This window comes from Dermochelys coriacea, chromosome 5 (assembly GCF_009764565.3).
Source record: "Dermochelys coriacea isolate rDerCor1 chromosome 5, rDerCor1.pri.v4, whole genome shotgun sequence".
Taxonomy (NCBI): Eukaryota; Metazoa; Chordata; order Testudines; family Dermochelyidae; genus Dermochelys; species Dermochelys coriacea.
In genome coordinates, this window is record NC_050072.1 from 130746827 (window position 1) to 130772803 (window position 25977).

The 25977-nt window shown below is 45.2% G+C and overlaps 1 protein-coding gene across 1 annotated transcript in view; it reads left to right on the forward strand.

Moving 5' to 3' along the window:
• The window catches only part of TRABD2A (TraB domain containing 2A), a 108165-nt gene that overhangs the window by 1723 nt on the left and 80465 nt on the right, over nucleotides 1–25977 (forward strand). The window contains exon 2 of the mRNA XM_038402835.2: nucleotides 12022–12582. Within this exon, the coding sequence (XP_038258763.1) occupies nucleotides 12022–12582 (561 nt within the window). The remainder of the gene's footprint in view (nucleotides 1–12021; nucleotides 12583–25977) is intronic.

Sequence of the window (25977 nt, forward strand, 5' to 3'; positions counted from 1 at the left end):
GATTCAGTTTTCCAGAGATTCTTTGACAGTATGGAAAATTTACAGACGACTTGGTTTTTTTGTGCTCGTTTGTCTGTTTCCAGTCCTCTGAGGCATGGCATACCATGTTTTATTAAGGTTTCATAGTAGCAGCCGTGTTAGTCTGTATTCGCAAAAAGAAAAGGAGTACTTGTGGCACCTTAGAGACTAACAAATTTATTAGAGCATAAGCTTTCGTGAGCTACAGCTCTCTTCATCGGATGCATCCGATGAAGTGAGCTGTAGCTCACGAAAGCTTATGCTCTAATAAATTTGTTAGTCTTTAAGGTGCCACAAGTACTCCTTTTCTTCATGTTTTATTAAGGTTCCCATAATGTATTATTTCCTCATGGAAATCTTGCTGTGGTGCTCTCTTTTAATAAGAACTGCTGCAAGAAATGTGCAACTAAAACCAGTTTCTCATAAAGTAGCCACCAGCAGTTTTTTCTTAGTGCTCAGAAAGAGTTCTTGCTGGAGCAGCTCGGAATATAGAAGAAGGTGAAATCAGAGCACAGAAGGATTAAATGCCTACTGTGAGCATCATGTGCAAAGAGGGAATTGATGGTAATGGACATAATACACTTTTTAGTTTAATTAATTAAGGATGACCTCAATTGGTGCCTGCCTGGTATGGTATAGTTAAGCCTTGCTAGGATGGTTGCCTGGAGACAAACTAATAGTACAGCTTGGCACTTTTATATAACGTGTTACATGGTCAAAGACTTGTACAAACATTAACTAATGAATCCATACCCTGGCGAGGTAGCTATGGAATATTATGCCCATTTTAAGGATGGGGAGAATGAGAGATTAAAGTGACTTGTTCCAACCCACAGAGTGGCCCAGCTTTCTGCAAGGGTATTTGCCCCACATGTGCAATGCCAGTTGTGTGTGCAAATCAGGGATGTGCCCCTAGGAATGGGCATGCATAAATCCGAAACTTCACATCCACAGTGCTTGTTGGCGCATAGGAGTCAGGCACAAGAAAAGGGTGAGCGCAGACTTGGGAGAAATGGGACTGTTCTCCTGCTTCAGAGGCAAGTAACTCCCGTGAAATAGGTGGGAGTTACTAGTTGTTTGCAGAGTTGATGTAGCTGTGCTGGTCCCAGGGTATTAGAGAGACGAGGTGTAGGAGGTAATATCTTTTATTGGACCAGCTTCTGTTGGTGAGGGAGACAAGCTTTCAAGCTTCACAGAACTCTTCTTAGTGTCTGGAGTTATTAGTGTCCTACAACGCAGGTTAGCTCCAAGCTGTGCGTGTAGTTTTGGGGAGGGTCAGGGGGGCATTGACCCCCCCAACTGCAAGTCTTGGGCAGGCATGGAATTTCCTCCCCCCGTCCCCCATGCACAGCCCTGTTGGCTTAACTGGAGCTCCCGCCCCCCCCCAATATACAAGTCAAACTATGCCTATGCTCCAAGCACCACCTGAATCTGAATCTCCTTTCATAATTTGTTTTACCTTTAGTAAAGAACCTCTCAGTGTCATGGCTTCCTGCTGGCTTTCTCCAAGACTCGTCACTTCTGCCAAGGCAGTTGGTTACTTTGGCACACTGTTTGCCAGACTTGCTACCTGGTTGCGTTTCTGTTATTTTTTTATTTTTTATGAGGATAGATTTTTGGCTTATTGCTCAAGCCCCAACCTGGACAGTTGACAACCATACTAATTAGCAAGATAGCGGCATAAACTTTTGTTATTACTGACCTGTTTGAGGCCGTCTCTACACGATTGAATTTGACTGTCTGAACATGATTGTTTGCAATGATATTAGCTGACCCATGTTGAGCATGATTAAGCAGCAAGCGAGGATGAGGATGAAACACGATGAACAAAAGTATAAGGCCAAGATTTTCAGAAGTGACTAGTGATTTTGGAAGCCTCAGTTTTTGGGTGCCCAATTGGAAACACTTCAAAGGGGCCTGACTTTTAGAAAGTGCCGAGTACTCGCCTTTAAAAGCATCTGATTTTCGGAGTGTATCTCAAGTTCGGCCTCCAAAAAATCAAGGCATCCATAATCACTGGTCACTTTCAGAAACCTTAGCCATTCTTTCTCTAGTTCATTAAGAAGTGCTGCAGTGTGTTGGATTCAGTGCATGGCTTAAAGGCAATCTGACCTGTTCTCATGTACCTGAGAAGATGCTCACATGGTTTGCCCCATCTACGCTCACTTCTAATGTTTAGTCCTGGGTTAACTAACATGATTGCAGCCAACCATGTTCAGACACAGCAAATTTCATAGTGTAGACCAGACTTGAAAGGAGCTAGGCTCCATTGAAGTGCAGGGTTCCTATACTTAGGGAGGTGACAAATCCACAATTGGCTCATCTCTGTGCACAATATACCTTTTGGTTTTACAATGATTTGGGGATTCTGTGGGAGGATTTAGCAGCTGGCCAGTGGGGTCAGGTTGGAGACCCTTGTCATCAGGGAGCTGTGTGAAGGTTTGGTAGCTGGGAGAAGGCCAGGGATATCTTTTTTTTTTTTTTTTTTTTTTTTTATTGCTCTATCCACTTGTGAGCTTGTCTCCCATGCACTCGCTGCAGGGACGCCTATCTGTAGCCCACCTGTCTCATCCTGGGTCCTGCTGCCTCCTAATAAACTGTCCATACACCAGGCAGCAGTAGAGTCTGGGGCTTTCCCAATCGGAATCAATCAGGAATCGGGGCTTTGGAGCACCTCAGACTCAACTGTGTGTCACGCTACAGGCAGCTTATTGGAGATGCCAGAGCGGGCCGAGCAGATGGCGCTCAACCCCCGCCAAGGTAGTAGGCGGTTTGCCAGCTGGCCAGTCAATTTATTACTGGAGCCAGGAGGTAAACCAGATTTCAGTGTAATCAGTAGCAGCACCCTCATAAAACTGGGTCATGTCTGGAGAGCAGGTGCCAGGCCGGGCTCAGCTCCCTTCAGAGCATGGGGCATAGAAGGAATGGGCTTGTGTGAATTTGTAGCAAGGACTTTAAAAAACAAAAAAGTTTTGGGGCATCTGTAAACTTTGGCAGAAAAAATTGTATTTATGGAAAACCGCAAGCCTCCAGTTGAAAACACCAACATGTTTTCACCAGCAGTTGACGCAACAAGACTTTACCCTTTGTCAAGAAAACCTGAGGTGAAATGTGTTAACGAAGTCTCATTATCTCCTGATTACTATGCCATTAAAATGTGAGACTGCCTGTAGTTTTCCATATTAGCAGTAAGAAAAGGAGTACTTGTGGCACCTTAGAGACTAACATATTGGCAGTCTGCTTCCTCAGGTCATTAGGACAGTGGGAGAAATGACACTATTCAATGATGGATTTTATTTTCAGGTCATATAAATAGGAGTATCCAGCTATTTTCACGGGGATGTTGTGTAAAAAAGGAATCACACTCTTGAAATGCCACATGAACACTTCTCTTTTTAAACAACATTCCCCATTGTGCCTGAAGTGGATAAAGTTTTTTTTAAAATACCAGTTCCTCAAATTATGGGATGTGCTTTTTCTTGCCTCCCTAAATTGCTTTTACACCTGCCCTCCTCTGTGACTCCCAAACCTTCCATCCTGATGCAAGTGTGTGTATTCAGTGTCTGAAAGAGATAAGTTGCTATTTTAAGGAAGTAGCAAACAATAATTCTTCAGAGACCTTTCTTGTCAAAGCTCCATGTTATAGCTAAAACTGCAGCCAATAATTCTCCCCAAATCTTGAATTTTTGGCACAGTAGAAACCATTCTATGTTTTCCTGGGGGGAAAAAGCTTTTAAAAGAATTAATTTGCAAGAGTGTCTTTTGTGAACATTTAGGGTTTTCCCCATTCATGAACGAACTCTTTTGATCTGTTAGTGTATTTTGCTAAATGTTGATGCTCATTTATGTGTTTAATGCCAGCACCCAGGGATTAGCAGTTGTAACTATTTACAAGTGTAGGGAGCATTGTTCATGATAAATTGGCCAATTAATCTAAACGGCTAACTTTTTCCCATTATATTTGCTTCAAAAGAGCATACACAGTTTATCCCTTTATGATATCTCATCTGTCTGCTGTAAATTCTGGCTTTTAGTTTGAAAACTGATTTTTATTTTTCCTCTGGTGAAAAAGGTACTGAATTTGGATTATTTTAATGTTGTATGCAATGCAGTCCTTTTCACCAGGCAAACTCCATTAAACTAGATTTAGGATATTAAGTATGCCAGTAATTTAAAGGAGGGGAAATGAAGAGAATATTATTAATAATGTATTTAACATTTGCAGATAGGTGCATGGGGCACTTCACTCACTGTGCAAAGACATAGGCCCCAATCCTCAAAAGTCATTAAATACCTTTGGGGATCAGGGCCACAGTCCCTGCTTTGAATAGCTACAACCTAAGTGGAACCTGACAAGATGGGACACTGAAAGAGATAAGCAGCAGACAAAGGGGTTAGAAGGAGTGCAAAAGGCACACACAGAGTAAGATTTTGGGGTTGCTTGAGGGATGTATTCCCAGTTTTGTATTACAGTACTTTAAAAAAAAAAAAAAAAAGCATGAGAATATGGTAGTAAATTTAAAGAGGCCATGTGGTGCAACAGATTGGCCATTGGACTGGGACGCAGATGACTTGGGTTCTATTTCTGGCTCTGAATTATTAAGTGATAGAGGCCCTAAATGAGACTGGAGCCACTGTACGTTCACATAGTGACATTCCCTGCCCTGAAGAATGTATAGTCTAAATATGCAAAGACAGCCCCAGAGTGGGAGGGAAGAACAGAGGTGATGCGGCTTGCCAAAGGTCACAAAGCAAGTCACAAACAGAGCTAGGACTAGATCTCAGCACTCTTGATCCTCGGTTCAGTTCTGTACCCACTGCACCACACTGCCAGTAAAGAGTCCTTTCCTTTTTGATTTTCTAGGTTCTCGCTCGTTTGTCACTGGCTTTCTGGTAACCGGATACCCAGTGTAATTCCACTGGAGATCTTTGTTTTTTCCCGTTGCTTAGCTGCATTATTTATTTTCTGTATCTCTGTAGTGTTTTACAGCAACCAATACAAGGTTTCAATGGTTTTGAAATAACTGTTGGGGAGGAAAATAACAGTATCCCTGATAGTTGTGTTACAATAAAATACTTTGCGCGGATGTCATAAAAACCTTCCTGTTTGGCAGGTTGTAGCTCTGATCTACCAACAGGTCTTTGTCAGCACATGAAACGATATATGTCAACTGACAAATGAAGTAGGAGGTGTATATTTGGGGACTGAATGTTATGTCCTGTTACGGTCCTGTAAATGCTGTTTGTGTCCTCCTGGAAAAACAAGCTGGCAATTGCAGCAAAGCCTTTCGCTGTCGGTTTAAAATAGCTGGAATCTGGGGGTTGGTCTATTTCATGATGTCTCAAAAATAAATCCATGAAAAATCTATTGGAAACACCCTTTAGCAAGAGCATTTGGCACCTCTGCTCTGCTAAAACAAATAAAAGGAAGTCAAGGTGCATGCAGAATTGTAAAATTATCTAAAGGTAACTGGATCAGCTAACCTGGGGAGATAGCTTGGCACAGCATTCTGTTCCTAATCATGCTAGTGAATGTGATTTGGCCTTAGGCAAGTCACATTGCCTCCCCGTTTCCCTCAAACTCTTTTCAAGCTCTTTGAGGTAAGGACATATGTTTCTTACGATATGTTTGTGCTATGCCTATGACAGTAGGGTTCTGATCTCTGCTGGGACCTATCTAGCTATGGTCTTTATCTTGCCCTCATTACTGTCGTATCTGAGCACTTTACAGTCTTTAAAGTATTATCTGCACAATAACCCTCTGAGACAGGGTAGTGCTACTATGCCCATTTTACTGATGGGAACTGAGGCAGCCTGCAGTGGAGCAGGGGATTTAATCTAGGTCTCCCAAATCCTAGGCTTGTGTCCTGACCACTGGACCATCCTTGCTCTCCTCCATCTGGCATCTAGGCATCAATATACATAATAAAGTGACTGGTGCCTAAAATTGAGTGTGGTGTGATCCCTCTCTGGATCCTGTGAGTCTGATTTTCCTCTTACACTGGTGTAAATCAGGAATAAGTCATTGAAATTAGTGGAGTTACGTGGCCCCCTTTGCATCTCTCTGGCAGTGTCAAAGGGCAGTAAAGTGTAATGCTCACTTTAAGGCCCCTTTCTGCTGCTGGAGCAGTGTAAAATGACCTTAGTGTAGAGTGGAATCAGACCAGTGGCTTTATCTAGTAAATGTTCTTGAAATGAGGTGAGAGAGAGAGGCTGCCAACTGTCGCATAGCGGGGGGAGAGTGAGCAAGCGTCACCACTGTTCCTGTGTTATCTCACAGCCACTTAGCACTTTGTCGAATTGCTCCCCTTTTGGGGGGAGGGGAGGAAGATGTTTGCTTGCTTTTATCTCTAAGCTACATGGAAAAAATATCTAACAATAGAAGAGCTGCACAAGGGCAAGTTAAGATCAGTGCGTGATACGCACAGGGTGCAGTTTTCAAAGGCATTCAGCCTGGCTGTTTTCTCCTCCAAGCCTAGGGCAGTAAAATTAGGCCAATGCAGAATGCATTTGAAAGTCTCACCCACAACTGCCATTTCAGGTACTTGGGTGGCTTTCAGTATCCTAATATCTAAGCACCTCACACTCTGTAATGTATTTACTCTCTTGGCATCTCTGGAGGCAGGGCAGGGCTGTTATCCCCATTGTACAGATGGGGAGCTGAGGTGCATGGAAGATTAAGTGATGTGCCCAAGGTCGCACAAGAAGCCTGTGGCAAAGCAGGGAACTGAACTCAGGTCTCCCCCCATCTCAGGCTAGTGCTTTAACTGCTAGTCCCTCCTTCCTCTCACATCACTGCCACCTCGTTCTCTCAATCTGTGCTGAGTAGAGCTCTGGCACAATTAAGGAACTTACTAGACACTTACTAACCAGAGGCTTATAACAAAGCTGTAGATTTTGTGGGGGGGCTTGGGGGAGGAGAGAGTGGGTGGAAGAAACAAAGGGATCTCCAGAGGCAGCCCCTTTGGTGAGCTGCCCAACCTCTCCTCAATAACTTCTGTGGCTGGAAAGGGGGAGGCTGCTGGGGAAATGGGCGTAAGTAATAACACCTGCTCTCCTAGGAGAGTGGGGGTGTCAAATGCTTTGAATGCCGGCACCGCCTTCTGGCAGAAGATGCAACTTTGTGCAGCAACTTCTAAAGCTCTGCGTTGGCCAGCAGGATTGATTATGTTCAGGTGTTGGGCTCCTGTCCAGAGCGGACTGTGCCATGCAGTACTAAGGGTGTGCTTTCCTGCCAGATGTGCCTTCCCTCCAAAGAGATGGTAAATGGAGGCCCATTCTGCCCATATCTAATACCTGTTCTTGTGGGAATTAACGATCCCATAATAGTTTTCAGAGAGAAGCGAAGAGGCCCAGCCTGCCCTCATTAGTAATAACTCTTGCTGCTGTTTAGTGCACAGAAATGTCTGTAGTAACATCCAAGTACTCTTTAGGCACAGAGATCTCATGTGAGACTGGGTGAGAGCCATTGCTGAGTGCATAACAGGCTGGTTTCTCCAACACAGTACACTATACTTATAGATTGCAAATTCTTTGGGGCAGGGACTGTCATTCCCTCTATGTCTGTACAGAGCCTAGCATGGTGGGGCCCTGATCTGTTTGGCCTGTAGATGCTACTGCAAAATAATTCTTTGATAATAATAATAATAATAATTAATAATAAACTACTTTCGGTATCTGTCTGATTGCTTTCTAAAGGCCGCTGAACTTCCCAGAGTATGTGAGTATTATGGCAATTACTGTTCTGGTGAATTTGTTATGCTCCTGGATGAACCTCAATTGTCACCCTTTATGTTCCAGCCAGATAAAGCTCTGCTCTCTGCATGTTGACTTTAGCCTTCCAGCAGCTTTTGTTTGGTTAAATTAGTTGAGCCAATGAAATTTTAAGCTAGCCAGAGGCAACTCTTTCCCTACGATCCCTTTTAGCTTTGGCTCCTCCCGTGCATTGCCTGTCACATACAAGATCAGACCTGTTTAAAGCAAAGGATACCCTTTCAACCCCCTCCATAGCTATGGCTGCTCTCCTTCTCTTTTCGTTCGCTTGCAGCTAGTAAGTGACACCACTTGTCACTCCTCTGTGGCTTCCATTTGTCTCCATTTGTTTTCTTGCCACATTAAGTCTCCCTCACATTTTCCCTATTAACTAATAACTGGTTTAGTCACCCATACAGTTAAAATGCTGGTGAATAAAAGGATCTTACACTCTTTAAAGAGACCTCGTCAACTTGAAAATCACCTTGATTTTCATGGGAGCCACTGGGTGTTCTGTGCTTGGAAAATCAGGCCATGTATTTATGTCTAAATGTAGGCACCCATAAAAAAAAAAAAACCTTGGCTTCGAAATGTAGGCCTATGGTGCATGCTTTGGTAAATCCCACCCTACCTCTGAAATCAATGGTAAAAACTCTCATAGACTTCAGCAGGAGAAGAGTTAAATCAACATTGAACACTTTGGCAAATCACACCCTGAGCATCCTATTCTTAGTGAAGGTTAAGGCTGTGCAGAAGTTGATGGTGCTTTGCCTAGGGAAAGCCTCCTTCCTTACTACAGGTGAGTAGCCCATTTGTAAGGATTTCACATCCTGGATGAATGGATTCTCATCAAGTCAAAAATAAAATAAATCAGAATGACTGTCAAAGCACTGGGAAATGAAGCATCAGCACTGCAGCAAACACCCAGTCAACACTTACTCCAAACCAAACTGCCCCTGATACAGAACCACATTCCCTTGCCCAGGAAGGTCTCCTGTAACCACTGGGGGATTGGGGAGATTTTTCTAAGGCACCGATAGCAGTTAGGTGCCTATCATTGGTGCTTTTGAAAATCTCCTTGCTGGTCTTCCAGGTTTACTTCTACACAGTTCTCTCTCTCCTGATGTTTAAACATTTGGGGCTAGATTCTCCTCGCACTAAAGCCTGCTCTGGAAACACAGAGAGACCTTACAGCAGGTGTAAATTACATTAGAGGGGACTTAGTGTAAAGGAGAATCCAGTGCTTGAGTCATCAAACTTCCCACAGATTCATTTTAAAATGGCCTCCCTTACTAGTGTTCTTAGTTCCTTTCTGTCTCCTGGCGCAGCTTTTCCTCCAGCTTTGCTAGTCGTTCTCTTTCCTTTGTCTGTTTTGTTTTCTCTGTTTTTAATTGTGGTTAGCATTCTGTTTATCTTCCTCAGCCCAATCTTCTTTCACCTCCCCTTTCTATTCATGGCACTTATCTCACTTAGGTCTTGATTCATCAAACTATCCTGATTCAGCAAAGCACTAACCCATGTGCTTAATTTAAAGCCTGTGCTTAAGTTCCATTAAAGTAATTTTACCTTAAGCACATGGATTCAGAAAAGCGTCCCTATTCAGGAAGGGGATGTGAACATGTGCCTGCTAAAGTCAGGGCAAGTGCTGAATTGGGTTTTGCTCCATGTCTATTTTCAATCTTCTGTTAGTTATTACTTTACATATTTCTGTCCCTTCCCTATGTCAAACCTCTCCCATCTCTATTAAACCACCCTCTCCATCCTCCTCCCTCTACTTTCTCTGCTTGCTTTTTCCTCATTCATGCTCCTTTCCACTTTCTTTTTCCATAGTCATTTCCTCACATTCTTTTCATGTCCCCGCCCTGTCCTTCCTCTTTTTTCTTCATCTAGCATCTCATGGTCTGTTATATTTTTCTAGCCTCTTCCTTCAGGCCAGCTGGACCCCTTTGCTCCTGTTTAGCTTCCTGCAGGATGAGGGAGTTGAGGACAGAGAAATCAGAGGAATCCCAACATGCCAGAAAAGCTAATTCAGCGATAGAGTGTTTTTTGTAGCATGTCTGTCCGTAACATATTCCAATGTCCCATGCCAGCTGTGGGATGTACCTTTCGCTTCTTCGGCATGCATGGAACTTTGCCTCAGAACGCTGCAGTCCTCACTTGATTTGGAGACCTAGCCTCTGGGTGACAGTAAAGTAGACTTGTTGGAGTTTTCAGCTGAGGAGTGCTGTGTTTGATAGAGAATATTCTCAGAAACCATTGTCTGGGATGAGCCACTGTGGAATTATCTTTCACATTAACCCTTCTGGCCCTAGGTTTCCACTGGAAATGCATAGGCAATGTGTTTCCAATAAGTCTTCTAAGGAGCCTGTTCTGCATTTACCAGCCAGAGCAAGGCATCTAAGCTCAACATCCACGCACACGTAAATCTAACCCCAGCTCTAGGGCAATCTTTTTGGCTAAAAGCTGACCGTGTGTTTGAATTGAGTGTCTGGATGCCCCTGTTGGAGCCAGACATTCGATAACCAGATCTTCCTGCCGGGCAGGGATGGGGTGGAAATTCCAGATGTTTTGTGCTTCCATGCTTGTGGGCAGACAATCAGGAGCAGATTGCCTCTTACAGCAGCACCGACCCCATTGTGTACTCTGATTGTAGATTACCTGGACCCGCTCATCAGCTGGCGTGAACTGGTGTAGCTCCTTCAAGTGAAGCATTGAAGACATGGTGACCCCATATATATTTACTGTCATGCCACAGACCACTCAAAGGCTTGATACAACATTACCTTCTAGGATTCTTTGAGATGTTATGGTCAGTTCTAGGGGAACACTTTTTAAATAATTCTCTATTAAAACATACACAGTGACATCTGAGAACCAGACAGAAATCTAAGCCACCACAGGGCAGGATCTTTTTAGATCTAGTTCTAAGGCTTGTTGCTACTAAAGTAACTAAGCTGTGCAGTTAAGAATTTGAAGGCATTTGAAAACAATATGTTTTTTTAAAAATAAATGTAAAAGTTTTTTCTCTATTTCAAAAAACGTTTCTTGGAACTGTGGGCCAAGTCTGGCTCTCAAGCAGCATTCTAGCTTCCTTTTTTGTCTTCTAAAGTAATTGCATTTTCTCCCAAAGCTGTGCTGAGATAGATTATGCCGAGGGGTCAGGGATGGGCATCAGCCACCTGTGCAGCCTGTGTTTCCAAATTATTATCTGAGTATGTTCCTTATCCACCTGCCTGTTATTTTTCATGTTACATGCAAGGATGTGAAGCTTGGCAAGGGCATTCCCTCACCAAACAGATTTGCATCACAAAAAGCTGTGTCCAGGCTGTTTCCTGGATTAAAGTTTTCTGTCTCCAGGCATGTTTCCTTTCTCCTGGAGGGCCTCAGAAATCACCCATGGATGCTAAAAACGTGGGCTTTTCCTGGTGGAGAGGTTGAAGGGTGGAGATAGTGGCAGTAAATCGACTTCACCAAAGCAGTGGCTGCATTTGACCCACTCCGGCTGGGGGAGGTTGGCTAACTTAGATTCCGCTCCCTGGCTGATATCTGCAGGCAGTGTTGTCGTCAAGGGCAGGGCTGAAGTGTCTGTAACTTGGGTTCTTCTGTGAGATGGAGAGGCCAGAGCCACTGGTTTTATTTTTAAAAAAATAATGAAAATGGGGTTTTAGTGCTTAAAAAAAAAAGAAAAGCCCAAGTAAGGCAGGAGGGACTTTACTACCAAAGGAATCTCACAAGCTGAAAAAGCAACTACGGTCCCAAAAGCGTGGCAGGTTCACCTTGGTTAATAGCGCCCACCTCTGATCATCAGTAGGTCTCAAGGCACTTCGCAAAGGAGGTCTGTCTCATTATTCTCATTTAACAGACAGGGAAACCGAGGCATGGAGAGGTGAAGTGACTCTCTCTGGCAGCTGGCCAGAGCCAGGAATAGAACTCAGGTCTCCTAAGTCTCCGCCCCACGTTCTTCCACTAGACAACACTGCCTTCCTTTAAAAGGAGAGACCGTTCCTGTGGGCACTGAGAGTAACTCTACTGGCCAGCAACATCGTGTGGCCCATTGTATTTGGGGTGCAGACTTGCCGGCGTGAGGCAGATCATATTAAAACAATGTAACTATTTATAGCCTATGTCACTTGCCATGGGTATTTCTCTCCTCTCCCCGTCTGTGTGATTTTTTTTCTCCCCATGCCCCTCCCTCCCCTCCAGCCTGCAGGCCATTGTTCGTTTACTCGGCTGTGTTTCTCTTCCCTTCAGCAAAGCCAGCTTAACTCCTTCCTGTGGACTATAAAGAGAGACCCTCCATCTTACTTTTTTGGCACTATCCATGTCCCGTACACCCGGGTCTGGGATTTCATCCCTGAGAACTCCAAGAAGGCCTTCCAGCACAGCCACATTGTTTACTTTGAACTGGACCTCACAGACCCCTACACCATCTCCGCACTCACCAGCTGCCAGCTGCTGCCGCAGGGCGAGAACCTCCAGGACGTGCTCCCCCGGGACATCTACCGCCGGCTCAAGCGCCACTTGGAGTACGTCAAGCTCATGATGCCTTCGTGGATGACTCCGGACCAGCGGGGCAAAGGGCTCTATGCTGACTATCTCTTCAACGCCATCGCTGGGAACTGGGAGCGGAAGAGACCCGTGTGGGTGATGCTGATGGTGAATTCTCTGACCGAGGTGGACATTAAGTCGCGTGGCGTCCCTGTCCTGGATCTCTACCTGGCCCAGGAAGCTGAGCGTTTGAGGAAGCAGACCGGGGCCGTGGAGAAAGTGGAGGAACAATGCCATCCTCTGAATGGGCTGAATTTCTCCCAGGTAAGAGGAAACGGTGTTTGATGTGGAGCGACCAACTCTGAGGATGTCTAATAAGGACAAATATTTGAATACAGGGGCTCTCTACTGGAGAGCCTGTGAACACAGATCTGGGAGACGCAGCCCTCAACTAGGGCCATGGTAGACGGGAGGGAGTGGCTGGGCAGGCGCAGTGCGATACACCTTCCTTTCTCTCCCCAGGGTCCCTGTGTGGGACTCATCCTGTCCCCTCCCTGGACATATCGGGGAGCCTGGTACCAATGTGGGTGAAAAACTCACGTCCCGTCCCTGCTTGGAGCATAGAGGTGAGGCTCCTGGCAACTTCTCTCCCCACCTCCCCCCGTTCAGGGCTGGGCACAATGAGGCTCTAAATCGCATGATGCATACCCCATAGGCACCACACTATTAACCCCTTCTTTGCTGAGAACTGGCCATTTATTCTAATCTCTGAGCAATTTTTAATTCACGATAGGACTTTGCCTATGTCCCCAGAGATGTGGGCTTTGCCTGTCTGATTGCATCCTTTGTCTCTCCTGTATGCACTGCACTGGTCAAGGTGACCTGCAATGGGGGAAAATCAGTCTGTGCCCTTTCTTTGCTGCTTTATGGTGAACAAAGTAGTATATCCACTCTCAAAGAAAGTATGTTTTTGCTTGTTTTGTGTGTGTTTCTTCTCAAAAATATCATAAACACACAATCTTTCCTATTTTGTGGAAGGGTTTTTTTGGAGGCGCTCTCTCTGGGTAGAGGTGTGAAATCCAGTATTGCTAGGTCTCATGATTTCATCATGAATCTCACAATGTTCAAGCCTCAGCTGCTAGAATCAAGTGATTCCATGAGAAGCTCAGTTATTCTTAGACCAGAGGTCAGGAACCTTTGAGAAGTAGTGTGCCAAGTCTTCATTAATTTAAGGTTTCGCGTGCCTGTAATAAATTTTACATTTACAGGGGCCCCACGACGGAACCCCAGACTGGTAGCGGACTGAGCAGTGCTGGTGGCCGGAACCCCGGCTGGCAGGGGCCAGTGGACAGAACCCCAGACAGGCAGCACGGATGGCAGATGGAACCCCAGATCGGCAGCGGGCTGAGCCGCTCAACCCACTGCTAGTCTGAAGTTCCGTCCGCCGGCCCCTGCCAGCCAGGGTCCCACCCTGCTCAGCCCGCTGCTGGCCCAGGATTCCATCCATCCAGGCCGGCAGCAGGCTTAGTGGGGCTGGCAGCCGGGATCCTGGCTGGCAGCAGAGTGCCACTAAAAATCGGCATGCTGCAGGTTGCTGACCCCTCCCTTAGACAAACACAGTGTATTTCTAGCCTGGTGGTTGCAGAGAAAAGCTTGAAAATGTAACAAGAATGTGCCCTGAAGGCTCAGATGCCAGAAGGCAAAAAAAAAAAAGTCCAAATGTATTATTTTAAAAAACCAAACTTCATGTTTTTAAGCCAGTCTCTTGATATATATAATATGTATTTTTGGAGGGGCCTGTTGATTTTTGGACCCTTGGGCTTTAGTGATACTGTAAATCTTTAGGTTTCAGAGTAGCAGCCGTGTTAGTCTGTATGCGCAAAAAGAAAAGGAGTACTTGTGGCACCTTAGAGACTAACACATTTAAAATATTTCCACTCTATACATATATAAAATTTGTTAGTCTCTAAGGTGCCACAAGTACTCCTTTTCTTTTTGTAAATCTTTAGCACAAGAGCTTTGTTATGACTGTTTGTTCAGGCAGCTGTGTTAATTGTGTGTTAATTACAGATCTTGGTTTTAACAGGCTGACTAGAAATCACTCCTCCTCTAATCATGTGCCACTTGAATGAGGACCCAGGTATTATGATCCTATTAGTGCTGCAGTTATCCATATAGTCTTCCAGGGGAGAAAGAAAGAAAGAGAACGAAAAACACATACACACCCCACTACCACCGCATTTTTATACATGACAGAAAAGCAAACAAGGACCCACCCCCACTTGTCTTCTTTGTAGGTGATTTTTATTACTTTAATGGAATTCAGGCAAGTCAGAGAGACATGATTTCCCCACACAGAAGCCTTGCTAGTTTGTTCATATTGTATTACGCTCCTGTGCAGTCTGAGTTTTATAACCCCCCCTCGCTGCTCTGTATCATTTTTATTGCTCTTCATATTACCCTGTAATTATAACTCCCTGGGTCACCCTTAGCACCTTTCTGAAGGACAGGTATGGTGTTAGTCTCTTGTGCCAGAGGGAGCTCTGTTTAGTCCTGCGTTTTTCTGCACTGTTATTGTGGCACTCTGGAAGCACAGAAACCCTTTGATGTTGCAGTGCTGGCTGGCTTGTTGATGGGGCTTCTGCTAAGAGCCCAGCAGCTCCAATTCAGCTTCCCTCCCCTAATTCTCCAGCCTTCCCCTCACCACATCATCTCCCTTCTCCCCAGTGGTCTATGTGTAGGATTGGCTGCTTCCTCCTGTTTCCCCCACATAGTTCCCTTCCCCAGCCTCTTTCAGCTCCTATCCAGTTAACACCAGCGTTTCAATACCCTCCCTTCCTGATACATTCTTTTTGGAGTGGGCAGATTGAGCCTAGAATCGGGGATGAGAGGACTCCTGATATGAATTATACATTTCTAGTAGCTGGGTCCTATGCTCTTCAGTATTAACAGAAGTCTCAGATGAACCCTTACCAAGCCAGTGCCTAGGGATTGTAACTGAATGTCGGGAGTTGTTCTCCTTTGAGACCTCTATCTCTGACATTGCATCATCTTCGTGAACTGCAAAGAGAAAACCTAGGGAAGCTATTTATTTCCTTGCCATCCTTTGGGGTGCAAAGAAATCATTTAGCCTTCACTCTCCAAGAGGTTTTGCTCTTTGGCTGTGGTTGTTCTTCCTACTTCCTCTTCATCATTATTTTTATGGCTCTGTCATACTGTATTTGCCAAAGGCGTCTGTTCTTTACTAACTTGGGCTGCCTTTCCTGCTTCGAAACGATACTTTTGGCTTGAACATACTCTGTATAGTGCTTATAGCCCTGTGGTGGTGTTCTGTGTCTTTTTTTTTTATCCTTTTTGCTTTTTCTGAGCGCTGTATAACTTCTGGGAGTGTGAAAAGACTGAAACAGTCACCACACTTGGTCTGTCTCATTTATTTTTCTGCCTTAACCCTTCATGCCATTTCTAACCTCATTTGTTTAAAAGTTCCCCCTTTGTGCGGCTAGGGGTGTCTCTTGGTGCAATCGCCTGTAAGGATGCAAACTTCAGTCATTGCAGAATAAGGGCCTACGTTGGGTTGAGAAATTATTTGGATCCAGACCGTTAAACTTTGAGATGTCTAAGTATTAGGCTTCAGTTTTTTTTGTTTTGGATCCATCCAAAATCTACAATACCAAGCCAGAAGAAAAGGCTTTTTATCCACTGACTCCAAAGGGATATTTTATTAATAAATCGTTTGCCTTTAATTTCCAAGGTGGCATGTTCAACTCTTGTGTCAGTTCCCACTGTACAAGACCACAATGCAAAATTACCTTTGGAGATAGCAATTCAAACAAAGGATCTCAGAAAAGGATAGGTCAAGGAGACATGCATGGCCTGAAGCTAAGGAAGGAATAGTTTAGGTTGGATGTTAAGGGAATGATCTTGACATTAAGAGAAATTGGCTAGTGCAATAATCTACCAAGGCTGCTGATAAAGGCCCCTTCACTATGGAGACTTGAGAACAGATTAAACAGGACACTATTTGGAATGGGATGTTGTAGTGTTCTGCACCTCGGGTGTGGCTTCAAGGTGCGTGTATTTTAACAATTCCTCCTTGATCCAATTGGAACATCAGGAAGTAGGACTTCTCTGCACACGGACTGGAACTGAAGAAACTGAATTGGTTTAATTTACACCTGTAGTTATTTCAGTGCAGGTCTGTGACACAGATTCAGTTATTTTGGTTCCAGTTGGTGTGTAGATAAGCCCGTAGCCTATATGTCTAGACACAGAAGACAGGGCATTATCTGGGTGTCTCAGAAGGGAAATGGTTAAGTGTTTGAATTTATGTTGTCATGCTTAGACTTCAATTAAGACATTATTAACTAAATTTAATAGTTTGCACCTCTGCCTCAGTGTAAGAGGAATGCAGTCACTGATTTGCAGTCTCTGCATTCAGAAGGGCTAGACGCTTCGTTTGTTTTAAATGAGAGCTTGGATTCTGTGGAAAGCCTTCAAAATGACCAACTCTGCACATTTTGCTTTTGTGTAAATTTGAATTGTTCACATCTAAAGCTGCCAGACATTTGTACTTGTTCAGTTGAGAAACTAGTTTTTGATGAACTGTATTTCCTGATTAAAATTAATAATTAACTTGGCACACCAAACACTTGCATAGTAGAAACACAATCTTCAGAACATGTGAGACAACGATTGCTTCTGTCTCTCTCTCTATCCCTTACATTCCCACAGAGCACCCATCACTGTGCCCCCTGACCAACTCCCAACAGGACTGTATGAACAGATCAAGATACGATTTTCCCTTTCTTCTCTGTCATCAGGGCTGGTCTCCGCTGTGGGGGTTTTGTCAGCGGAGACACTATGGGAATGTTCAGTCTGAGACAACATGGCTCAGGCATGTTGCTCTGCAGGCACTGACATTTGGGTCATTCTGATCTCTTCTGGCCATGAGTTCCAGGCTGATGGGCCAGTCAGTGGGAAAGCTGTGTCTGCTCCATTTACAAGCCTCGCCTTGGGATTGATAGTAATCAGGGAATGCACAGAGCCACTGGCTGGTGTGTGTGTGTGTGGGGGGGGAGATGATGATGGTACAAGGTGACACAGTCCCTGGCATAATTTAGGCCTATTCAACAGAGGGTGCTGAAGGTGAAGGCTGGAACTTCAAATGTGACCTGTTAATTAAAGGGAGCATGTGATAGGAGCAGAGCATAGAGGCAAAATGCTTTTGGCAGCCTGCAGTGCTGGGCAGTGGATGATGTGTCCTGAACCAAATGGAGGGCTTTTTAAGATCAGTGGTCTCCTACCTAGGTGCAGAGAATTGCAGTAATCCATCCTGGAAATCATGATTGTGTGGCTCACTGTGGCTGCGACTGAATCCGACCCACAGAGCAGCAGTTTCCTAGCCACTCATAGGTGGGGAATAACAGCAGTGTTTGAGGGCCTTGCTGGTTGGGTGTCCAGCAGCAGTGGACATCAAGGCTGCATACTGACTACCCTAACAACCTCAGGGCAGACACCTTCAGTAGAGGGTGGCGTTATATATACGGCGAGTGCTTTACAGCGCTTTCCTCTCCCCTCTCGGCATCACCTCCACCTTTCCAGCATGCAGCCTCAGCCAGGTGCTGTCCCTCTGGGGGGCAGATCTCCACCCAGCCCTCAGAGAGCTGGGAGGTGGTGCTGTTTGTGTGCGGTGAAGGTGATCTAGACTCGGTATTGCCTGCATGCTGCTGGAAGTCTAGTTCCTCCTGATCCATAGCCAAGTGCACACCGTCCCATGCCCTGATCTGCAGTAGATGCAGGTGTTGCTGGTCCTGGGCCGCCGGATGCAGGGCTCAGCTTGAGGTACCACCTGTCAGGCCGCTTGTGGCAAGTGTTTCTGTGGGGGGGGGGGGAGGGGCTCCTGTCTGCCGTGAGGACCTCACAGTACAGTCACCTTCCCTCCTGCAAGATGCTGATCTTTCTGGAGCCTCCCCATGGCACTCCTTGTGAGCACCAGAGGGCATCACTAGAGCGGCGTATGGGCCTTTCTTCTCCGAGATTTGACTGTGCTCCCAACTCCTGCTGTCTCAGGGAATGAGCCTGGGATCCAGACTCCCATGGCATCACCGCCCTGACCTTGAGATGGTTTAAAATGGGATTTTAAACACTGTACCATGCTGTACTGCCTGTGAGTGTGTCTGTGTGTGTCACATCTGCCTTCTTTCCTGGGCTTCTATACTCAGACGTGATGTGCTTGGTAGGAAAACAGTTGGGGTGCTCTGAGCTGAATGGCACTGATCACTTCTAGGTAACTTTGGTGCCACTTTCAAAAGAATAGCTTCTCCATTGGCAGACAAAATGGTGCAAGCATAAGTTCGCAGCTGACTTGCAGACTACGTAAAACTAGGAATATAAACAGTGAGGCATCAGGTAGCTTTCTGACTCAGTTTATCCACTGGGGAAATGAGAATGGAGCATGGAATTGGATGAGGAGCATGTCAGCTGATCTAAGCCTGTGTTAGACAATATCCCAATTAGAACTTTCAGAACTCCTCCTCCCTTTACTTGAGGCTTAGCGCTATCTTTGCTAAGTGTACAAAGGTCAATTGTAAACAGACAAGTATTTGGGAGCAGCTTTCCCAAATTGACAATGCAATTTGAAACCAGTGAGAGGCTGGCAAGGCAATCCACGCCACTTAAAGCTAGTACCGTCAACAACGCCAAGTGTATAACAATGTTTAGGTTTGAGATTTATTGTAATCACAATCCTGTCATAGAACCGTGTTAGGGCAGATTTATGTAGCCGGCCTTGTACATTTCTCACAATCTGGTTACACTGTTCTAATAGGATTAGCAGGATTGCTACATTTCGCCAGAACCTGAATTAATTCTTGGCTGAAAACGTATGGCTTCAGGTTTGGTTTATATAGGGCATCTGCTAAAAGCATTAAGGGAACATTCCAGTGAGGAACTTTTGTTTGGGCAGCTTTTGTGTATTTCACTGTTAACCTGTTTTGGGTTTTTTTGGAGGGTTCCCCATGTCTGTTTTTCACAGAATCTGTACTCTCAGTGCACGCACTGGTACCTGGCTGATTTTCATCCTGTTTGATCCTCGTATGTGTCATTTGCACTTCTTTCTTCAAAGTGCCCTAAAAGAATGAATGTGAAAAATGTTGGCACATCTTTGCAGGCCATAAGAGCTGCTGAAGTTTAAACCTGCTGGTGCCACAACTGTAGAAATTTTGCATTGAATCCGACTGATTTTTTGTCAAACAAAATTTTTTGCTACCAACAAGTCTTATCTTAACCTTTCCTAATGCACAGCCAACTGTTCTGTTCTTGTTGAGATGATCACTGTCCTTGTTTGGTGTCATCTGAGGTGAGGTTTCATAACTCAAGGGTCTCAGAATTGCAGAGACAAAGACTCTGTGGATGGCTGTGGTTCACGGTGGGAGCAGTGTATCATTCTTCCCTGTTGAGGAGAGCCCGTAGTTCTTCAACATGCATGCATTGCTTCGTTGCTGGCCCATAAACTCACTGAATGAGGAATGCAGCATTTGGCAGTGCAAGGTGTTCTAAACTCCTTTTAAGCAGACATGTTTCAAAGCATATTTGGTTCAGCTGAGCAAACAAGCATGTTCAGGAGTCTGTTCAGCATGTGATACTAATCTCTGTGGTGTCGTTAGCATGTGCGTAAGGGAATGTAGCACATTATATCAGTTCTGTTCCATGCTCTGCCACTGGGCTCCTCACTTGCATTTCTAAGAGTTTGGTCTAGACCTCAAGGAATCATTCATATCTGGACTTTATGTGAGGACTGTTGGTGTTTTACTGTTTTCCCTTGTTGTTTACATGAGAAGCTCTGTGAACTAAAAGACAACCGTAATCCTGTACAAATGTACCACTGAACACATCAGAACTTTCTACACAACATGTTGGTGAAAACCTTTTTTTACTGATGTCTGGGCCCAATCCTGCATCTTTAATTCAGGTGAAACTTCCACTGACTTGAGCCCGTCTGGCCTCCGTGAGTGCTGAATTAGGTTTTTAAAGTGTGTCTTCACTGCAGAGTGAACTCAGGTTCTTACCTGGGTGTTGCTTTTCACCTCCTTCCCACCTACACACATACCTCTTTTACCCAAGGTTAGTGGTACTTTCATCCCGAGCTAGCTGTTGTATCTTAGGGATGTGGGCTGGAGTCCAGGTGCCTCTTTAACTTGGGTGGATAACCCGCCCACTTTGCAGTGAGGATACACGTAAATCACTTGGGTGCTGACTGTTTTCCAATGCCTTTCCACAAGCCCCCTCCCGCCCTTGTGCCCAGATAAACAGACAAGGTCTCCCACAACTCACTGGGAAAGAATCCGCTTACTGCTGCACAAAGACTGTGGGATGTACCCCCCAGAAATCTGAGCAACATCCACAGAGGAGCGCAGTGACAGTGAGGACAGAGTGATGTGGGCAGGACTTTGCAGTGCATCAGCTTGCACCCAGGCTAGGCTAACTTGGGTGCTCAGACCTGGGTGCCAATCACCCAAGTTATCCCTTCAGTGATAACATGCCCTTTGTTAGCAAATGCCATGTAATTAGGAATTGGGGTGGTTCGCTGGTGGTGTGATGCACTCTGAGCTCGTGTAACACTGTTATCTTTTTCTGGGCAAAACATGTTCTAGGAGGAGTTTGCAGATGTTTGCCTACCTCTGCACTCCTGCTAACAACCTGTAACTCCCTGTCTATGCAAGCAAAACCTGAGGCAGGTGTTCTGGAGTAGTCTCAGAGAGGAAAAAATAGCGGGGTGGGGGAGAGGGGCCCTTTTAGGTCATGGTGTTACTACACCATGATTGGCATCAGGTCTGAGCACCTGGGTTAGCCTAACCCGGAGGCAAGCATCCTCACAGCATGTGTGCGGGCGTAGCCCATGCTTCTTTGTGCTGAGATGCACCAGAATTCTTGTGGCCAGGAGAGCTTGTCCGTCCTTCAGGGGGAATTGTGGAAAGGCACTGGAAGACATAGTCCAATTCTCTCTCTCTCTCTCTCTAAAACTCAGCTGTCATTAAGAAAAGTCCGGCTTGACATGAAGAGCTACAATTTCCAGGCTGGATTCTTCAGTCTGCACTGAATCCTGGCCAGTTGGATCAAACCAGGATCTTGAGGTCATTACTGTGATGACAAGACAGCTTTCAAAATGCCAGCCCAGTGCTGTGGTTGGGGAGGGAAATTTCCCCCAGGTTCCAGATGAAGAGGGAACCAGTGACAACTCAGCAACCCAGTAGCCAGCCCTGCCTGCCAAGGCAGTTTTAACTCTGGTAAGGTTTCAGAGCCACTTTGATTCTTAAAGGGCTGCTTTGAATACGATGGGGTCCCTTTCGGTTTGGATTAGTGAAGACGTGCCGTCCAAAAAGTAGCCTATAGTTTGTGCTAGCTGGAGTGTAATGTTTTCATAACTTCCAGTAATTATGAGCTTGCTATGGGCTCCTTGATAAAGGCATTTTTTCGTCTCTTCACTGCCATTAGTCATAGCATGTGAGCACCCACAACCGCTCCTCCAGCTTCAGATACTTGCAGAGATTTACACATTCTGACATCTTGGGATCCTGTGATGGTTCAGAGGCTAGTTGCCCTAGAGCTGCTTCAGAGTTCGGGGGGATGGTTATAGTCATGTTGGTTAAAAAGAGGTGCATGAACCACACTAGTGAGAAAGTAAATGCAACCAGTGGCTAGAGAGGTCTTTCTAAAAGTCTCTAGCCTGCACATCCATAACTCGAGACTCTTCTCTGTAACGGGAGTGTCTGACTCATGATAGTGTTCAAAACAAAACTATTATTTTAATTATTTAAATAAGGCAGGTTCTCATCTGAGACAGTCCAGTGTTCCTTGTTTTAGAAAGTCCAACTTGCTGTTGCTTGCCAGTCATCAGTGCCCAGGATTGTAACAATCTGCTTGATTTTATTGACTATTCTGATACAAAACATACGTGCTGGATGATCTCCCATGAGGCTGTTGGACCAGATTCTTGACCTCTCTGTGTGCTTTGGCTGTGCAAAGGGGCTGTAAAGCTGGCTTAACAGTCCACCCAGGATTCCCCCTAAGTAAGGGGGTTCACCAAATGGCATAGAGTCACTGTAGTGACCCCACACCATCCCCTCTGAGACCACTGTGTAGGGGGTTAACCTGGAAAAAGGGGGTGTAGGAATAGTGCTGCTGTGCTCTGGCAGTTCTTGGCTTTTAGAATAGCCCCTTGGGGGTGTGGGCAGCTAAGCAGAATTTAGAGCAGCCCCCAAGCTGCTCTAAATTAGGTGAGGACCTGCTGCAGGACTGGGACTTGGAGCTACCATTGCATCTCCTGCCCCTTCTCAGCTGCAGCTGAAGAACTAGCCTGTTGACTTTGGTGAACCAAAATGGTTATCTGAGGAAAGGTGCCACAGCCCAACAGTGCGGACAGTCACAGCCTGGAGGAAAGATTGAAGCACAGCTTCTAATGCACATCAGGAGGAGGCAGGGTATGGGCTAATGCCACAGTAACAACTCTGTAATTGTTGAGTGACTGTTACAAATATATGGACATTTTAGGCCCTGATGGAAAGAAACTACCTAGTAATTATCTCTCTTAGGTTCCCTTGCGCATGCAGGTACAGCCAGCCCTTCTTGTTAGCTTTCAAAATGTGCTCCAATTAACCGGCTGGCTACCTGACTCCAGAAAGGTCCTATTTGGTATTGGCCTTGATAATAGCAGTGGATTCATACAGGGATCAGACTAGCTTGATTTCCAAGTCTAAAAGGTTGGGACCAGGTAGAGAGCTCATTTTTGCCACTTTAAAATCTCTTTCAAAGAGTCAGTGTCACTAAGTGTTGCTAAACCTTCAAAATATCTGACTGTAAAATGCAGTTTTAATTGTTTGGGTTGGTTGAGAGGTGCGTTTATTGTGATAGGAAGATGCTGTTCAGTATTCTGTATTGTAGCGTTTTGCACTTGAAAACATGCCTTGTATTACAGTGATCCTGATTAGGTGCTAGAGGCTGTGCAAATCTACCATCCGGGTCCTGAAGCCTTTCTAATTTAGCCTTCAAATTGGTGAAGCTCCTCTGAACTCAAGGGAGCTCTGCTTATTTACCCTGAAATCCCAGTTTTGTCACTCTCTTCACCTATCTAAAGCTCTCTGTTCCATTTATTGTCAGCTCAGTTGTCCTCACCTCCACTGCTCCCAATTTAACAATATCTTTGTATTGATCAGCTGCCCCTGATGAAAGTCAGACCTCAGTGTATTTGTGGTCAGACCAGTGAAATGGAGACAGGGTTCCTTTTCCCCCTGTTTCAGGCTGTCGACATTGGCTCACATGCAGCGAGCTCTCTTCTCAACAAGGGTTAGAAACTGAAATGCTAGGTCAGCTCCTCAGCTGGCGCAAATCAGCATAGTTCCATTGCATACAATGGAACGATATCAATTGAAACCAACTGGGGACCTGGATCTTTGTTTTTAAATGAGAGGCTGCATCTGAATGTGCAATGCAGGCTGGATAACTATATCAGGTGGGCCAGAACTAATCCTAAAAGGCCAGTTGCTTAACACCACTGGTTTATAACTATTAGAGATGTCTTGATGCTATTTTTCTGTCTGCCAGATTATAAGCTGTGGCAGTAAGTATTCCACTGATGGACCTACACCTTAGTTGCTCCTTTTAGATTAAATGTACAAAGAGTAAAACCTTGGCTCTTGAGCATTTAAAAAAGTCCTTTAAAATTCTACATTCACTTTTTCTCAATTTTTTAGTTGTAAAACCTAATGCTGCCTAGTGCAGTCTGCTGACACACTGGCATAAATGTCATTGTGCACTCTCTTTATCATAATTATAATAGCAATCCCGAGAGGGTGGGGGGAAATGCAAGCAGCACTCGTTCCAAGACCATGGCTTTGATCCTAGCCTTCTTTCCACGTCAGACAACTCCCAGGCCTATGGCTCCTTTCTAGACTCTTAAAACACCCTATCGGGTATGACATGTTTGACACTTCAGGATCAGTTCATGCCACGCTGGATTCTACTCTTGTCTTGCAAATCATCTCCTGACAGTTACATGTGTCAGCAAGATGCTGGAGAGATTCCAAATAAACCCCAGGACACTTAAATGGAAATTAAACAACACATGTTTCAGAGTAGCAGCCGTGTTAGTCTGTATTCGCAAAAAGAAAAGGAGTACTTGTGGCACCTTAGAGACTAACAAATTTATTAGAGCATAAGCTTTCGTGAGCTACAGCTCACTTCATCGAATGCATCCGATGAAGTGAGCTGTAGCTCACGAAAGCTTATGCTCTAATAAATTTGTTAGTCTCTAAGGTGCCACAAGTACTCCTTTTCTTTAAACAACACATGGATGTTCTATGGAAATTATCCAGATTCTCAATCTTTGCTGATCAAGTAGATCAATTTAGATCCTTCAACTATGAGCCATTTATTCCTCCCTACACTACCCTTGTGTTATATTTGGTTGAAAAGTGTGTATCAAAAGTGTATTAAAGGGACATTGTCATCTTGTTTAGATCTAAAATATAGTTCCCATTAAGAGTGAGCTGCAGAGTTTTATATATGTTGGGCTCATGGCCTTTTTTTGGTTAAGCACAAGGGGGCAGAATTAGAGCTGAGTTTTCAGGTTAACTCTGCATTCCCGGCTTGATTTCTGAGCTTTAACGTTGCATTGATACTTGTTCATTTGAATGGAATATGTAAACACATTTATTTACAACACTGACTGGCCTAATGACACCAGTCTGGGGTTCCTGGGAAATAGCGCTAAGCAAGAACTTTAGTTTCTCCACTTTTTTTTTTTTTTAAATCCAAAGGCAAGTACCAACAAGCGAACATGTAGGACCTCGAAGGCACAGGATCTTAGCCTTCTGCTTCGTATGAATGGCAGTCCTAGTGCTGGCCTGCATGCACTTCCTGCTAGAACTCCAAAAATCTTTTAAGAGCAGCAGGCATAGAGCCAGCATATCATAGACTATCAGGGTTGGAAGGGACCTCAGGAGGTCATCTAGTCCAACCCCCTGCTCAAAGCAGGACCAATCTCCAATTTTTGCCCCAGATCCCTAAATGGCCCCCTCAGGGATTGAGCTCACAACCCTGGGTTTAGCAGGCCAATGCTTAAACCTCTGAGCTATCCCTCTCCCCATGTTAGAGCTTAACTTTGGTATCAGCCACAATAACATGCAAAGCATGTGGGAAAGGTGAAGAGTTGAATGAAATGGACGTTCACCTGTCCGTAACACAATCTGCACTAAATCTCTAATGGGCAGTCAAACTTGCCGTAGCGATGAGATTTTGAAGAAGGAGAACCGGGAAAAATTCCTGTCACTAGGGGGAGTCACAGCTAGGAAGAGATTTACAGTGCAAAACTGCGTCCCCGCTCCTTCAAAGCTGCACATGCTCTGCCCATCTGCCACAGCCAGAGCTGTCGAAGGGGCAGTCCAGGATAGAGCTGGATCAAGGGGCCGCAAGTGGGGAGGGTCCCAGAGCCTGGGCTCCAGCCCAAGCCTGAATGTCTACACCACAGTTTTACAGTCCCGCAGCCTGAGCCCCGCAAATCCAAGTCAGCTGACATGGGCTAACCACGGGAGCTTAATTGCAGGGTAGACATAGTCTAAGCGATGGCTCTTGCCTCTGGCCGGGATAATCTGCAATGGAGTGGGGAGGCTGAGGATGGGGCACGACCAGGTCAGAACGCAGGTTCATGTCAACACTGTTATTGCC